Source organism: Durio zibethinus, chromosome 6 (assembly GCF_047325235.1).
Source record: "Durio zibethinus cultivar Kanyao isolate XHJ-2024 chromosome 6, ASM4732523v1, whole genome shotgun sequence".
NCBI lineage: Eukaryota > Viridiplantae > Streptophyta > Magnoliopsida > Malvales > Malvaceae > Durio > Durio zibethinus.
In genome coordinates this window covers 27,161,609-27,179,363 of record NC_143167.1, presented here as the reverse complement: position 1 = coordinate 27,179,363, position 17,755 = coordinate 27,161,609, and the positions used below count along the sequence as shown (strand labels likewise).

Genomic DNA, 17,755 nt, shown 5'->3' with positions numbered 1-17,755 from the left:
TTTTTAACATAAGATAGACATGGAAAAGATTTAAATAAAGTTTATTAGATGAAGTTCATGATGTTTTCTACTATAAACAATTAAATGAAAACCAAAATAAAAAATCAAAATCGATAGATTAAAATATCTTGTTACATAAATTAAGTGTATAATATTTCAAAAAATTTTAGTAAATTTATATATATATATATGTATATATTTGGATAGATATTTTTAATAAAAATATTGATAAAATTTTTATCATTAAATAAATATCTATTAAATTTGAATTATAAATAATATTTTTCTTATTTTTATATATTATTGATTTTTATATTAAATTCTACCAATTTATCGGTTTGAATTTTTATTAAATCATTTAAAAAAAAACTTTACACAACTCATTTAAAAAATTACATATAATTTTTTTCTGAATAAATATAGCTCATAGAAGAAAAGAAGAAAATCTTGGTTTGGTAATCAAAACTTCTGTTTCTTTTTAAGAATTTCTTAACCATTAGACCAAAAGCTAACTATTTTTTTCTTGTAGAATGAAATAGTGACTTTGCTGATCTTGATCAAGTATACTCTGAATTCTAGCGGAAATGAAAAGAGAAGAAAGAGTACTTTGTACTTGGACCCAGGCCCAACGCTTGGAATCAATATTTGGGACACATGCTGCCCATGTTTCATGTAAACAAAAAAATAAAAAAAAATAGAAAAAAAAATCAATTAGTGGGTCATTTGCATTTTTGTCTAATGCTGTATTGATGTCAACAACTCACTTACCCATTGCCCACCGCCCAAACAGCTTAATTCACCTCCATTTTGATTTTTCTTATGAAGCTTCTTCAAACTGTGAAGAAGAGAGCATTGCTTTCCCACTATCTTTTTTGTTCCATTTTGGTCCGTTCTGCCGTTATTTACTTGGAAAAAGGTAAATTGAGGAACCCCGCAAAGATTTATTTTAGTGCCCTTTTAACTTGTATTCGAATAAAATAAACACATAGTTAATTAGTCAAGGGATGCATCGAACTAAGCAGCCGACCATATATGACCAACAAGATTATAAAGTTGGATGTGCCAAAACCCAAAAAGACAAATGAACGACATTTCCAATGGCTTTTTTTTTTTTTTTCATTTTTTATAAAATCTTTTTCATACTAATCTTGATCAGATCTTCACATCACATTATGGTAAAATATAATACAAAATTAAATGCAAAAAAAGGAAGAGTTTTAAGGTTAGAAAATTTGTTGCTGTTGAAAGATACCTTGGAAATAAAACAGTAGAAAAAATGATGATGATAATAATAGTAACTAAAATTTGGAGACGTACGATTTCAGTAAGCAGACATAGATATTTCAGGAAGTTTCTCCAAGATATACGCTCTCTTGTTTTTTTTATGTCAATTTCGAGATTAACTTGCATAACTCAAAAGCAAAAAACGTGTTTTAGAAGTGCCTACTTGGAAACATTCTCCACGTTTCTTGGTTGGCACTTATCAACTATCAACAAAATAAAAGAAAAATTATGTTAAAAACTTAAATATACTAAATTTCTATAACTTGTAACTTAATTAATTCATATATTACATTTTAAGACGACATGAAATATGTTTAATATCACTAATCCTTCCCACATCCTCAGATTGTTGTATCTTTTATAAAAAATAATAATAATAATAACTTAAATATAATTTAACTCCTTATTAAGAACTTAAATTTTTGAGATAATGAATCACTTAAATTTCTCCTTAACATGTTTCTTTTTAAACATAAGAAAGAAGACTACAAGAGTAAGATTTTTCATGAAGCAAATTCAAGACTTGTTCTCATATTCTAACTGATTCCTTTCCATGATTAATTGAAACAATACCATTATCAAACATTCAAAACCAAAGAAGTAAACGAGAAAAAAATAACAAAATGTTGTATATACTCTAACATACACAGATGAAAGGATTTTATATATAAAAAAAAAAATTTTAACACAAGTACAGAGCAGCCAATTTTGATTTAGGCCATTCTTTTTGCCATAAATATTGGATTTACTAGTCCAATTAATCAAAAAAGATGGCATTAATCAAAAACCTTCTCAAAACCTTCCAATGTTTTTACAATCAATATTTAACAGAATTTCCTTACCTCATCACCCTATGATCTGCACTTATTCTAAAACCAGAACAAAAACATGATCCCAGTATCATAAAAAGGCCAAAGTTTATTCATTCCCTTTCTTATTCAATTTCACACCCTAGCCGTTGCCAGTTGATTATCTTCCTCCTCTTCTTTATATGATTCCAATTGCTGCTTCCCAGGCCCATGAACCCCAGCCAAAACCGGTGAAGAAGACGGAGAAGAATGACAATAAGCTGCTGCCATGGCCAAGCATCCCTCACTCCAAGATCTCCTCATAGGGTAAGACACGTTCTTGCACTTTGGGAATGCACGGGAACAATTCCCGCGTGACTTGTCGTGGAGGGCACAGCGGCAGTTCCGGTGGTACGGCCGGCGCTCCATTCCGATGTCGCAGCTGGAGATGCTCCCTTCGTAGAGCGACCGGAAAAGTCCATCCGTAGCTCCAGTGGCCATGTTCCTCAATTAGCGCAACCACAACTTGTCTTACAATTTGCCTAACCTTTCTATGTAATGGAACAATGGTGGCATTTATAGAAAGTAGTTATGGTAGTTAAATAGGGGGAAAGACAAAGGCCTAATTTGTTGGGAAGCGGCACATGCGGCAATGGCGTGGGGCATCAGCGTTGTGGGAGCCGTGTTTTGAGGGTCGGCCCATAGACTTTTTAGCATGTATCCATGTTAACTTTTGGGCCTTATTTGTCTTGTGAGGAAAGATAAAGAAAAAAAAAAAGAATTAGGAGAGAAAATAAGAGAAATCGGGGAAATCACCGACAAGAAACATCTTAGGTTGTCTCAAAATGCATTGCAGTCTTACTTTATTGACTAAAATTCTTTTAGGGGAAATGTTTGGTATGATTCTATACGGATTATGCTATGAAATGCATGTTTTCAGTAGCTCTTGTTGCAGATCGGTTAGTCCTATGAAGTTGATAAGAATTTCAGGGGGCAAACCGAGAAAGTTTTAATTAAGATTGTTACATGGGAGTGGGGACAATAGTTTTGGCATGAATTATTTGGACTGGGTTCTAGGCATAATATTAATGTAGCTAGAGCTTGGTGTAAAAATGGTTATGAATCTATTGATCATGATATGCCTAAATCAAATGTTTTCTATAGCCTTTAATAGGGCTCCGAACCTCGTAGGCTATAGTATGAAAGATTTAAGTCCCAAATCGAAGATGTGTACAAAATCAGGCCATTAATTTGATGTTAACGAATTACAACAACATCTAACAGTTCATTGAACATTTTTGTTGGCATATCATATTATAAGAAGTTAATCTGGTTATTAATTAGTACCAAAACATAAATTGTTGGTATATCGTATTATAAGAAGTTTGGTTATTAGTACCAAAACATAAATATTTTGGATTTGCTCAAAATATAATACGTATCATAGTTGGATTATATAGATTATTGAATATATTATTTCATTGTTAGCATGTTAATCATGCTATTTGAATATATTACTTCAGCTTAATTGTTCAATGATTTTGAGTCTTAAGAACATGGACTTACAAAAGGGGAGAATATTAATTATACCCTTATATTATAATACAATATTACATGTATAAAAAATTAAAACCTGAATTTATAAATTTTTCATCCGTGTTAGAATTTATCATAGTTTATGGATTAAAAAGAAAAATGAAATCTTCAAATATGAAGCTCTATGTAAATTAAGATTGGATTCCATATGTACTAAAAGGATTATTATCCTTAACCCTTCCCTTACTAAGCTGCTTATAAGTTACAATGGCAGCAAAACAATATCGATGCAACCTGATATTGATGCTTTAAGTAGGATTTTTGTTACATGTTTGATCATTGATGGGCAAATTATTCTTCAAAACCTGAAAATGAGAAGTCAAACAGCAGTACTGGAGCTTAATTTCTAGAACAATAATATACAAAGTAAAGGTGAAATATTGCTGAGTTTAGAACAGTCAGATCCATCCACAAAAACCTCCAGGAAAGAGTAGTACTCCAGCAATGCATTAGAAATTAAGTCACAAGACCAGATTTTAATGATTTTAGTTTTACATGATTAAAATTATTACAGATAATACATTCTTTTGGTGCTTTTTCTAGTTTGTGCTTGAGAAAGAGGATCAACTTGCTTGAACAGAAAGATAACTTGTCAGTGAGAAAGTAGAAATATTTTGGTATCTTCAAAATCAAGATAAAAGATATGGTAAAATCAAGAGAAAATGTGCAAAAATTTATTGCTTCAATGAAATGCATGGCAAATATTATATATTGTGTCCTGTATTTTGCTGCTTACAATATTTCATGCCTACTTCACCAGCTAGGGATTGCTTGATGATTTTAGAAATTAAGACAAGCTACATGTGGGCTTTATGCAGGATTTATCTTTCAACCTTCATGTGACTTATGTACACCCCCTTCTACAAATATATATATATATATATATATGAATAATTTATAATAATATTAACAAAGTTTAATAATCTCAAAAAATGGTTAAGATAAATCTGATAACATCTAGGTTTAGTTTGATTGATGCTTTTATTATTTATTTTTTGCTATTTGTCTCTTTTTTTTTTGTTTATTTTTAATTTTTTACTTTTCCACTTTATATTAAAAAAATGCAATCCTCTTACTTTTTTTTTCCCTCCCATCTAACATTTTCTTTTATGCTTATAGCCAAAACAAGAAAGTAACTTTCATTTCCTTTTCTTTATAAAAAAATAAAAAAAAAGGCTTACGTGTTGTTTGGTGGGAGATAATCATTTCAAAAATTATAATGATTTACAGATAATGATTAAATCATTATGTTGATTGAGAATTCGATGATTTTATATTACAGTAATTTTAAATCACTATAAAAGTAATTAGATCGTTGTTTCAAAAAATGATTTAATTATTCCCATAAAAAAGCGAAAAAACTTTATCATTGAAGTAAAGTAAGTAGTAAAATTAATATAGTCAATATTATTTATTTAATGTGTGAATTAAAAATTTATTTTCTTTCAAAATTATAATTTTTTTATATTATAAATTTTTTCTTTTCAAGATAATATTTATTGTATCAAATTCAAAAATAAATTGCATGATTTCTTTTTTATTTTTTAATTTTATATATAATTTTTTGTTTTTCTTTTAGTATAATTTTAATCTAGATTTAGTTTTATTTTTTAATTCAAATAGTTTTTTACATAATAAAAATTAATTTACCTATAAATAAATTTATTTATTAATTTAATAATTTAGTCATACCTTATTATGAAATTAACAAAATATTAATAGTATTTTATAAATTGTATTTTAAAATATATTAAAATTATTAAGTTGTGTGACTATTACAATATGATTATTTTGATATTTTTAAATAAAATAATTTTTAATTTTTAATAATTCAAACACAATTATGTTTAATTCTTTAAAATTAACAATTGTTAATCAAACTAAACAATTTCAAATCATAAATAATAAGACCACTATAATAATAAAATCATCTTAATAATGTTAACAATGATCACATTAAAAGATGCATTAATTTATCTATTCTTCAAATAAGGTAGATATAACCTTGGCATCTAAGCTTCTAAATTATCTGTCTTCTTTTCATCTAGCAATTAGCACCTGATTTATTATTACTGCAACTTGTTAGAACACATTGAGCCGACTTAAAGCCGCCCAAAGGAACATCTTTTACAGGGCCATAAAGCTTTTCTGTTGTGGGCTAAGCTGTTTCTCTTTTAGCTAACATGTTGTAAGCTTAGCCTAATTCAAGCTTTCTTTTTTTTTGATAAAATGAGGCAAAACTTAAGAGGATCCTATTATATAACCGTGAAAAATAAAATGATACAAGTCCCTATTTCTACCTTTTTTTTCTTACAAAAATTTAATTTTGGCTTATTAATAACAAAGAAAGAAGATAAAAATAATAGATGAAAAAAGTTACATAATTTACAAAATAGATAATTTTTAAGCAAAAATGACAATGAGAAAGTTATATGGTTCAAATCGTAAAATGTGGATTTGATTGCTTAATTAAATTATTAATTATTGATTGATTATTTAATTATATAATAATTTATTATTTAATTGATTATATAAATGTAATATTTAATTATGAGTGTAATTTTAAAAAATTAATTCAAATATTTAAATCCTTATTTATAAGAATATTAAATAACATTTTTATTTTTTGTTTAATTTTATTATTATATAGTTTTTTTAGCTAAATTGTTACTATTTAACTTATAGGATTGCAAACCAACGGTCTCAAATAAGTAAGGCTTTGTTTGTGTTTATTCATTTATTTTTTAAGTAATTCGAGTGGCTCATGTTTATTAAAAGTTTTTAGAATGGAGCTCAAAATAATTTCATTTAAAATAAAATTTAATTAAGCTCGGTTCAATTTTAATTTATTTAAATTAAATGAATTTATTTATAAATATTAAATAAACATACTTGTAAATATATAATCAAATATATTCGTGAATAATTAAAATTATATTTATAAATAATAATAAATAAATGATATTTAAACAAATAAATTAAGAGAGTTTATCATTTATGAAGAAATAGTTTAAAAATTAATTAAAATTAAAAATATAAATAAATATATCAATAAAGAAATAAAATAATAATAAAATATAATAACAATAATGTTTATTATTATTGAAGAATAAACAAGTTATAGACAAACTTTTAATTATTTTATAAATGAGTTTATTTATAAATATAAATAAAATAAACCTATTTTTTATGAAATTGATATGTTTATTAAATAAACTCTAAAATTTTACCCCAAATCATTTTTTTAACTTAATAAATAAAAAACTAAAATTTTATTCCAAACTATTTGTTTAACTTTGTAAATAAATAAATAATTAACAGGTTCAATAGCTGTTCAGCAATCGTTTATTCGTTTTTAATCTTATTAATTAGTGATACTAAATCAAATCAAATCAACAAATTTATCGGCATAGATTTGTCCATTCCAAAATAAAAAGATAACACAATGGCTTGGCCCTTGGAGTTGGGTAAAAGTAAACGAATCAGACCGACCGAACGAAGGATATTCGGTACATTCACCCACGTGAGACAACCGATTCACACATGCAGCTTCACATGCGTCGTTGCCGAAACCCCGTTAGGAGTTGGAAGTTCTGAACTTGTAAATGAGATAACGTGTCTACCCGTCCGGTTCACCGACATATAACATTCCCGGATTCCATCATGTCCGTGCACGTCATCCCGATGGACCCACGGAACGAGGCTGACCCCGCAAAAACAAACATCCATAAACGGCCCAGATTGACCCTAGAATATTGAACACAAAGAAAACTGAAAAAAAAAAAAAAGGTCTCTCGTCAATTTTGTTTCCTTTGTGCCTTGCCTTTGAGAAAAGAAGACAAAGCTTGATTTGATTGATAGGCTAAACGGCAGCCATGGCAGGAGGCGGAAAGGAGAGAAGATCAAATAAAAAAAACAACGACAACCATAATAAAACGAAGAGTAGCAGAGGAAAATCAAGAACTGAACCCAAACCTTCATCTACTCGAATCAGGAGCTCTATTTTTGTGGAGGGTGGTCTTTTATCAGATTGGCAGTTTGATTCTCAAGGTCGTCTTCTCCTATCTTCCTTGAAATATTTTCCTTTTTTACTTTCTGTTTGCTTGATGAGAAAATGAAAATTTGAAAAACAAACTGAACTCGATCTTTTCTTCATTTGGAATTGTTAAAGAAATCCAAAAGAAAAAGAAACTGAGCCCAAATTTTATTTCTCTATTAAATTTCTGCAACGGTTAGTTTGGTGTTGTAATAGTCGAAAAACTGTTGCTTTTGGTTGTCGAGTTGAGGAAGGAACCGAAATATCAAATTCTTTGTATAAGTTAATTTCTTCGAAGGTGGATGTAGGAGTTGAATTGTGAAAAATGTTTTTCTTTTGCGGTGTTGAATTGCAGGAAGGAATAGAAATGGGAAATCAAATTCTGGGTTGAATTCTGATAGAGCAAAGGCTTCTGCTTCTAAAAATGGATCATCAAGGAAGTCTAGTGGGAGTGCTATACGATATGAGTACCCTTCTCTCGATCTTCAAGTATGTTCCTTTGCATACCAATAGTTGGTTGCTTATATGATTCAAGTCTTGACAAAGTTTAGTTTTGTTCCCCTCTGTAGTAAGCAGGGGGGAATTAGAGTTAGGTAAGGAAACTAGTTTGTGGTATTTGCTTGCAGTTAAGGCTGATTTCGATTTCACTTACGTAAGTTATGTTTTCCACACTGAATTGGTTTGTTTGTATTTATTCATTTTTTTTCTTTTGTGTGTGCTTTTCCAAATCCTAGTTTTTGTAGTTTTGGAAATTGAGCTTCATGTTGTCAGTGTCAAACTGGGATTTTTACTAGTGTAGGTTTCTGGATTCTACTATTTTCAAGAAACTTGGAGTTTCCGTAAGAGGCTAATTGCTAAATATTGGTTTTAACAAAATTTCCCTTTTGCTCTACCAGTTATTTGAACTGAAATAATTTGTTGCAGATGAAGATTGTCTGATGCATTTTTTGTAGCAAGTAGTCCCCAAACGTCTCTGAATCTTGCCCTCTGATTTTTGAGGATTTAAGTAGCAAATATGAGCCCTAGTTACTGAAGATGTCCTTGGCAAAACAAAAAACAATTTTACTGAAGGTGTCCTATTCAATAGCATAATGAGCCTTTTCTTTTCCATATTTTCTTGCCTTTTTTATTTTCTCCAGAAGGTCTCTTTGTCCCCCCTCTAGCTTGTTTTTAAGAGTTCTGTTTTATTTGTCACTATACTTGAGAGTTGAGAGGGATGATTAATCTCGATATTTATCTTCTCTGCCCCTGGTATAATGAAGGTAAATAAAGAAGTCTTCCTACTTTGTCTAGTAGTTTCATCCTTAAACTTTCTCTCTTCCTGAGAAATAACTTGCACCAACACCTTATTGAAGAAATGAAGCCAAAAAACATAGTCATCTATGCCGAGTAGATTCTAATGATTGTTTTGTATGTGGATGTCTAGAAGGATCCAGAATCAGGTGTTCAGGCACATATGGGAGATAATAAAATGGATGAGTCACAACCTATTGTTTTGCTTGATTCAAAGGAGAATGACATCATTGCTTACATGGATCAAACCACACCTTCAAAGCCTAGTCATGTAAATTATACTTATGAATACAGTTCAGATTTTGTGCTAGGTGATAGATCTCATAGAGGATTGGGTTTTGATGATGAATCGGAGGCAACCCCCAGTGGAATTAAGTCATGTACAAAGCAAATGGAAGAACAAGAAGGGGCATGTTCTCATTTATCATCCTCTGAGAAGGAAATGGATGCTGGTCATGGTAATAATAGCAAGGTGGATGCACAGGTGGCTCAACAATTGTTTTCTGATGTATTATCCCCAAAGAAAAATTCAGGGTTTTTGTCAATTGGAGGCATGAAGTTATATACTCAAGATATGTCTAATGAAGAAACTGACGAGGACTATGATGGAGAGTCACTAGGTAATGAAAGCTCCGCGACAACTGATCAGAAGGAGCAAGATGGGAGTGATGCCTCTGAAATTTTGTCTGATGATGATTCAGATATTGATGAAGAGGTTGCAGAAGATTACTTAGAAGGAATTGGTGGGGAAGGTAGTGTTCTAGATACCAAGTGGTTGGTAGGTCAGGCTTTAGATGAATTGGATGATGATAGTTCTTCTAGTAGTTCTTTTAACGAGACATTAGAGAAGCTGGGTGGGATTGCTCTCCAAGATGCATCTAGTGAATATGGCATGCAGAAGTATCAGTCAAGAAAGAAATACTCTGGAGGTTCTAAAGATGCTTGGTCACCAGCTTTGGATGATCTTATGGTAGTAAAGGATCCAAGAAGTGTGTCTGCTAAAACAAAGCATGTTGCCAGGTTTCCTCAGTCTTGGCCTTTACGGGAACAAAAGAGTAAATATTCCAGAAAATTTCCTGGTAATGATTTTTTGTTATGGTTATCCTTATCTATATGCATTTACTCTTCAGTGTGAATAAAAAATCATTTTCTTCAGGTGCTTCTGTTCAGATTGTGTCTGGAAAGTCATTGGATGTGTGGTTGTGATTTTGGAAAACTTTAATGAAAGGCAAATAAGCAAAACAAGGAAATTGACTAGATAGAAATATAAAGCTCCATATAAAGCTCCTTTTTTTCCTTTTCTTTTTACTGCTTGTGATAAATTATATTCTTTGTACCTCAAGTATTTTAGGCATGGGGAAGAGATAAAGAGTAATCTGCCTTTCATGTATTTATTATATATATATATATATATATATATATATATATGTATATTGTTTTCTTATTTACATTTAAGTTTTTACTGACCCTCAATTTTTTTCTTGAGCTAAAAGAAGCTTTAGTTTCTTTGTAAAAGTTGGAATATGATGATTTATGGTTGCTTAGATCTGCTAGGATCCTTATTGTGACATGAACAGGTGACAGGTGAGCAGGTCCAACTCTGTGGTCAACTACCTCATATTCAGCCACCTTCCTTTGTGTAAATATATGCTTAAGACTTCTGAAGAAAACCATAATCAGTTCAACTGCTGCTTCTGCTCTAAATGAAATCAAAATCAAGTAAAACCCTAACAATTAGATCTTTGCATTTTCAACTTGAAGTTCTAAGGTTTGAACCTTGTGAATGTGAGGCTAGGTCTCATGGGAAGGGAGAGGGCCATCTCCTTTTCTGTAGCCCACCTCTATGTGTATCAAAAAGAAATTGAAATAAATGATGAAATTATTTTATATTATATTTCAGGTTGACCACCATAATTTCCTTTGTTAAACTTTCTCAACTTATGCTAGCAGTGTTTTCTCCTTTGTCTTTTACTTTTGGTGGGCCAGCTTTTGAACATTTCCAATATGGGGCAGTTAATTTGGTAAATGTTAATATCTACTATTTTCTCTTATTTTCATTTTGAATAGGGGAGTAATTAAAATGTCAATATATTGGTTGCAAGCGTATTTAAAAATATCTTGATTTTCCTATCATGGTCTTTGTGGTACGTTAGCAAACCTGAATGCAAATCATGTTATGTGTTCTTATAACACTCTCACTGTTCAGGTGAAAAGAAGAAACATCGCAAGGAAATGATTGCTGTGAAGCGTCGTGAAAGAATGCTTCGTCGGGGTGTTGATCTTGAGCAAATAAATTCGGTAAAATGAAAAACTTTTACAAGATTTGTCAACCTCTTGTTTCCTTTTATTGCTTCTGTGATGATTATTGATGCCATTTGTTTTCTCATACCATACTTATCATGTCTTGTTTGCAGCACACTCTCATAGGTTATGGGTTTGTGCCGTAGTTAATGTTCTTATTCTTCTTTATTCATCTTTTGGGGTTTCTTAAACCAAATTTAAGGTTTGAGATTTTTCATTTAAAATTTTAGATGTTTCTATACATTACTACTAGTTGTAGCGAATTGCGTTATCCCAACTTGTGCTGCAAGTTAAAGATTTTGATTAGGTCATAAAATATTTGAAATGGATTCAGAAAAGTTACACATGTGAAGAAATAATGAAAGAGTGTTATTTAAGTGATCCTTTTTTCTCTTCATACAAGAGAAGGAACCAAGTTGCACGGGAACAACTAGAAGAAATATTGTGCTGGTTTGACTTTGCTCCTATTCCACTAACATAGTCACATTAACATATGTAGTTGATTGTTCTTTTTTCTTTTCTTTTCTTTAATAGTTTAAATGAGGAGAGGTGTGTGTAACTTTCCGAGTAAATTATGAAGCAACTTGAAAAAAGGTGATGGCAATCAAACAATCCATCAACTTGATTATTAGGTATAGCAAACATTAAGGTTGAGAAATTGCTTCAAAAGTCGGTGAATAATTGAGCAAGTCCATTAACATGCATATATTTGCTTCTGATTGTAGTCTAGCGTATAAGGGTTTTGCTTTCTTTGGAGGATTCAAGAAGTAAGCTGAGGTAATTGTAGGTGGAAAATGCTACCATTATGTTTGAATAGGTTATAAATGTCATGATTAAACAATGAACAGATGGACAAAGTTTTAAAAGGCAGAATATCATGTCAGTGGGTTCACGGTATGCACTTAATATATAGTCTAAAAAAATGTGAGTCTATTTAATGTTTTTATTAGAAAAATGAAGGTTTAAATAATTTAACTAGCACAAAAATGACCTTTGCTCTTAAGATCTTACTTAAGATATGGTCTAAAACTAGGACACAATGGCAAACTCTGATCATGTAAGTGACTCTGCATGCTTGGTTTGTTCTTGTTGTTAATTAGAACATTGAAGGATCATGAATAATCGTTAGTAGTCTTGTTGATGCTTTAAATATAAAAATCCTTATTTTCTAGGGTCAAGAAAATTTCTTTTCTCCATGTGCTTAGAGAAGCAAACTACTTGGCTGATTCTCTCGCCAACTCTGGTGTCCGAGCTTGGATCTAATTGTATCTCCACCTGTCCATCGATAAAAATATTTTCAAGTTTCAAAAAATATATATATAAACCCCTAAACTTAAAATTAAATAATCATCTAAGACTATCGTTTTATTGCAATCAATTGAACCCTCAAATATATATTTTCATCCAATTGAGTGCTTGATTGGATGGAAATTGGTTAATGGCCATCACTAATTTTTGTTTAATTGAGGATTCAATTAGGTGACAATGGATGTTTGAGAGATTAATTGGATTAAAGTAGATGTTTGAGGGCTCTATTGATTAAAATAAAACAATAGGGGCTTGGATCATTATTTAAATTTTAGTTCAGGGGATTTTTTTTTTTATATTAAGCCTTAAATAATTCTATCAGAAGTGGATAATGCACACTAAATGCTAAATGGGTGGTGGATGACCAGTACAGTTAAATGATTTAAGCATGCCCATCAGTATTTCTCAGTATAACTTTTTTTAGTAGCTTTCACAAATCTTTTGATTTTTGTAGTCAAGATTTAGTGTTATTAATGTCTTATATCACAAAAAATTAGTAAAGAATTTGTTATTCAATCAATGTGTTAAATTGGGCATACATCTACTGTGAACAATAAACTCTTGGACAAGAAAATAAGAATGAGTACCATGAGATATAAATGTATGAGAGGGACATTTGGAGATTTAGGATGAGGCTTAAACTTTGACTTTCACTCTTTAGCTTGGATGAATATTAAATGGGAAGTATCTTATAATTCATTTTTCAATGTTGAAAGGCTAATAGCATAATTAACAAATAAAGTGTTATATTGTGTTTATACAAATTAAATTCGAAGTTATGGAAAATTACACTACTGAATTTTGTAGCTAAAGGAGATGACAGTGGTCCGTTTTTATGTACTATATACAGCAATGCTCAGAGATGAGGGGAATTATTGAAGGAATTATCAAATGTATATTAAGTTATTAAATGCATATTAGGTTATCATGGCTGGTTAAAGACATTAACAGCTCCATTTATATGATGAATTGTAGAAATTAGAGCAGCTTGTTTTGGATGGGATCGATATGTTTGCTTTTCAACCCATGCATCATCGAGATTGTTCTCAGGTATGGTCCTATGGTTCACCTTTTGCAGTTGGGAATTCATGTTCATATTCCACCTCCCCTCCCACTCTTGTTTGCTCTATAATTTTTTCTTCAATCTTATGGGCATGTATCATTTTCTGCCATGGGACAAGGAGATTCAAATATTATACGACAATTTAAGTTAGTGGAATTGAATGGCTTGTTCTCATTTTATCAAATAAGGGATAAGGTTTATTTGGTTTTAAACTAAGGCTATGGCTGGGAAATGAATGTTAGTTGAAATGGAGAGCAGATTATCCACCAGCTTATTCTAAAAATCAGACACCAGTTAAAATATCAGCAAGAAGTTTCTACTACTTATAGACATGTTCTAAAAAATTTATCAATGTTTAAATATGGTTGGTTTGCTATCCCATCAGCTGAGTTCGCTCATTAGGAAGTGAAAAAATGAATTGCCTTATTTAATTCTAGTGCTTTATCCCAATAAGGCCTTCAGGCTTTAGGGTGGTAGGTGGTGCACAATAGCTTGTAACCTGCTGGCTGTGAGATATAACATTTTTGGAGCTTCCAAAGCATGTGCCAGCTTTGTTTCTTCCTCTTAAAAATATTCTCAATCAAAATATGCTAATGCTAGGGAAATCAGAGGCATCGCTTCATCTAACATTGGTTAGGCATAAATCTGTCTATGTTTGTATCTTAAGTTATGGCTAACAAAACATGTCTAAATGTAGGTAAGTCGTAACTTTTCTTTTATTCTCTGGTCATTGTTTGGAATAGTTTGCTTATTTTATGGTTTACAAATGCTTGTGGTAATACTTCAATGCTTGAGCGGTGATTTCCTTTTTATCTTGTGATATTGGCCTTGTTTAATCATCATTATGGTTCCTTATCTGAAGTTCTCATTCTTTTTTCATCAAGTACATCTGGAGCATTTGGAATACTTTCTGCGATTCCATAATTCAACTTAGCCCAAAATAGGAGTTTAAATTAATATTAAAGTTTGGGAAGTTAGTTTCTTCAATCAAAACGAAGGCCAAGCAAAGAAAATATTATCAGCACTGTCAAAGAAGATAACTTATGCGATGAAAAATGTTAGTTAGCCATTGAACTCATTACTCATGTATTTAAAGGGAAAAAGGCCTGATTATTTTGTAACACAAGTATTAAAGAATCCTGCTTTGAAATTCAATGTGGAGCTCTGACATAAATCAACATTAAAGAAAGGTTTTTATCTTCATTTTACCAAGCTAACAACTGCATACTGCTGCTATTGGAGTTTATTTGATGTGCTTTAGGTATCTGTAGGTACGAAGGGTAGCTGCAATTTACCGCCTGTCTAGCGGATGCCATGGTTCTGGCAAGAAAAAGTAATTAGTATTCCTGTTGCTTGAGCAATTGTGCATGATGTAGAAATGGAATTTGGTGTTTAAACCTGATGCCATTTCCTTTTACAGGTTTGTTACAGTAACACGCACACAATACACGTGCTTGCCATCTTCCAGCGACAAACTTCGCCTGGAAAAGGTTCCAAATTACTTTTTAACTACATTCTTAAGATTTGCACTTCAAGCAGTGGATTTTGCATTTATATATTATTATTATTCAGCATTGTTAGCCCTCTCTAGAGATTAGGTATGTAATTGGATAGTCTATTAGTGACAATTTAGCAAACCTATAATTCATTTTTTTTTTCTGTTTGCAGCTAATAGGAGCAGGCAATGAGGATGCCGACTTTGCTGTTAATGAAGGCTTTAATATAAAGGCATTGAATGCAGGGAGAACCAGAGTACAAAAGCTTGCTAGAGAGAGTGTCATAAAGAGAGCCAATTCTGGTAACATTGGTGAATCAAGTGAGAAAAGTGGGAAAAAGGTTTCGTATGCAAGTCAACCTGTCTCATTTGTATCAAGTGGCCTTGTGCTATCAGAAACTGTTGAGGTCAAAACTATGGATTCTGAGGGTACGACAGAAACTTGTGAACACAAGGGTCTCGGCAGCACATCACAGTTTGGTGCATTTGAGGTACATACAAAGGGTTTTGGATCCAAAATGATGGCTAAAATGGGATTTGTTGAAGGTGGAGGGTTGGGAAAAGATGGTCAAGGTGTGGCACAGCCCATTGAAGTCATACAGCGGCCTAAATCACTAGGGTTGGGTGTGAATTTCACCAACACAAGCAGTGACTCGGAGAGGGTTCATCATAAATCCAGTGGAGCTTCTGACAATCGTATCAAAGGTTTTGGTGACAAATCTTTTGGAGCTTTTGAAAAGCATACCAAAGGTTTTGGATCCAAGATGATGGCTAAGATGGGTTTTGTTGAAGGTATGGGTTTGGGCAAGGATTCACAAGGCATTGTCAATCCTCTAGTCGCTGCTAGGCTCCCAAAATCACGAGGATTGGGTGCTAATCGTTAGACGTCTTGCCTTGAATGAATATACAAAAGTATAGACGCAGCAAGATTTGAATAGAACAGTTTCTTAGGTTATTCAATGTATTTGTAGTTCCTTGTCGTTTAGTAAATCATAACATTCACCTCACTTTCATGGTACGTTCAAATATTTTTACAAGTAATAAAGCCTCTTGGTTTCTACCGATCCTAGGTTTACAACTTGTTTCATTAGTTGTGGCTGGCTTTCTGGCCCTTTTGTTTCAATTAGTTCGGTGAAAAAAAAATCCCATGATTGGTAACTTTCTAGGATGGTGATATGGATTTTTATCCAGGTTGTTTGAGTCAAGTTGCAAAAGCATTTAATGACTTCCTGCATGCGTTTGGAGCCCGCCAAGGCTTTTTTTTTTTTTTTTTTTTGGGCATGGTTAACTGCTTTCCCATGTGACAGAGGTCAGTCAGAAAATGTGAAAAATGGTTCTGAGCCAACCGCATAAAACTTCCTCGAGTCTTTATTATTGCTTTTGGTAAGGTCTCTGCATCATGGCCCGTATGATATACCTTTCATTCATTAGACATTCAATCAGAATGTTATTTCCAGCTAAGAAGAGGTGTTATTATTGGACAAGTTCACGTACATTAACAGCTAACTTAATTATAAAATGGAATTTTTGTTCCAACTTCCAAGCCATTTGATTTTAGAACATCATCTTCTTTTGGTGCTAAGTGACAGTGCAGTTTTGGTACATAGGAGATAGGACACATCAAGTGGTTTAACCAAAAAAAAAAAAAAATTCATACCAGAACAATCAAATTATATATATAAATATTATATATATATATATATATATATGTTGTTCTTCTTCTCCAAGTTTCATTGTTACTTTCAATGTAAACCCACTTCGCTCACAAAGTGGGTAGAGTTAGATCTAAGCTACATTAAACTTACTTGTTGAGAGTCATTGATCGAGGTCTCCAAGTGAAGTAAAAATAAATAAATAAATAAAAATAAAATTTACCCATCCATTTCTTCAATAGCAAGAAATCGATCCAACGACAAATCAAGAAATTTTCAGTGACCATTACTCTTTTTGTGGTTTTTATTTCATATACTTGTATTATGAATTGCAAAATAAATTATAGCCATCCTTTCGCTCTTTGTTTTAAGTTTAATTCAAAGATCTAAAATTATACGTAATGATGAGAGGAATGAACAATTGAACATGGGAATGCATGACATTATTTTTGCCGATAAAACTTTAATTAGATTTCTCCAAGGGTCAACTCATCTCTCTAAGCTTATGGCTTTACCCATATTTGAGAAAATTTAGATAAAAATATAAAACACATAAAATTAAGATTTTTAATATAGTACGGAATAATGTTTTAGATTTTTTTTTTTAATGTGACATGTATGATATCAATTATTTTAGTATATTATTTCAAAATTTTTAATTTAATATAAATATATTTATAAATATACAAGAATTTATACATAATAATATTATTAATAAATTTCAAAATAAATATATAATATTTTCAAAAATCACATAAATACATTTAAAAATATAAGAAATAATATTATACATTTTTCATGATATTTTCAAATGCTTAATTTGATCATATGATATTTAAATAAATATTTTTATGTAAATATTAATATAAAAGCAAAGAGATGTAAAAAATTAACTTTGATTTAATGATCATTAAACTTTATAAAGGAAACATAATTACT

The 17,755-nt window shown here is 31.1% G+C and overlaps 2 protein-coding genes across 11 annotated transcripts; one reads left to right on the top strand and one right to left on the bottom strand.

Annotated features, from left to right (window-relative positions):
• Window positions 1-1,917: 1,917 nt before the first annotated feature.
• LOC111285272 (uncharacterized) lies at window positions 1,918-2,659 on the bottom strand. Its single transcript, XM_022874617.2, has one exon. It carries the CDS (start codon window positions 2,571-2,573, stop codon window positions 2,229-2,231), a length of 345 nt encoding a protein of 114 aa, XP_022730352.2. The 5' UTR covers window positions 2,574-2,659; the 3' UTR covers window positions 1,918-2,228.
• A 4,766-nt stretch (window positions 2,660-7,425) lies between these two features.
• LOC111286700 (D111/G-patch domain-containing protein) lies at window positions 7,426-16,228 on the top strand. Of its 10 annotated transcripts, none has more exons than XM_089762465.1 (8): window positions 7,426-7,718; window positions 8,060-8,193; window positions 9,134-10,076; window positions 11,204-11,295; window positions 13,582-13,656; window positions 14,941-15,002; window positions 15,090-15,159; window positions 15,338-16,228. In XM_089762465.1, exons 1-8 carry the CDS (start codon window positions 7,544-7,546, stop codon window positions 16,046-16,048), a joined length of 2,262 nt encoding a protein of 753 aa, XP_089618591.1. In that variant the 5' UTR covers window positions 7,426-7,543; the 3' UTR covers window positions 16,049-16,228. The 10 variants fall into 10 exon arrangements, with proteins under 10 accessions (XP_089618591.1, XP_022732567.2, XP_022732568.2 ...); XM_022876832.2 differs by having other exon boundaries at window positions 9,131-10,076; XM_022876833.2 differs by having other exon boundaries at window positions 7,426-7,721.
• The last annotated feature ends 1,527 nt before the right edge of the window (window positions 16,229-17,755 follow it).

What these genes read in the sequence shown, in the direction of transcription:
- LOC111286700 (XM_022876831.2), top strand. Translation starts at nt 7,544, where the DNA reads ATGGCAGGAGGCGGAAAGGAGAGAAGATCAAATAAAAAAAACAACGAC. An exon ending in ATATTCCAGAAAATTTCCTG is followed by an intron (nt 10,077 to 11,203) that starts GTAATGATTTTT and finishes CTCACTGTTCAG; the next exon opens with GTGAAAAGAAGAAACATCGC. An exon ending in ATCTTGAGCAAATAAATTCG is followed by an intron (nt 11,296 to 13,581) that starts GTAAAATGAAAA and finishes GATGAATTGTAG; the next exon opens with AAATTAGAGCAGCTTGTTTT.
- LOC111285272 (XM_022874617.2), bottom strand. Translation starts at nt 2,573, where the DNA reads ATGGCCACTGGAGCTACGGATGGACTTTTCCGGTCGCTCTACGAAGGG.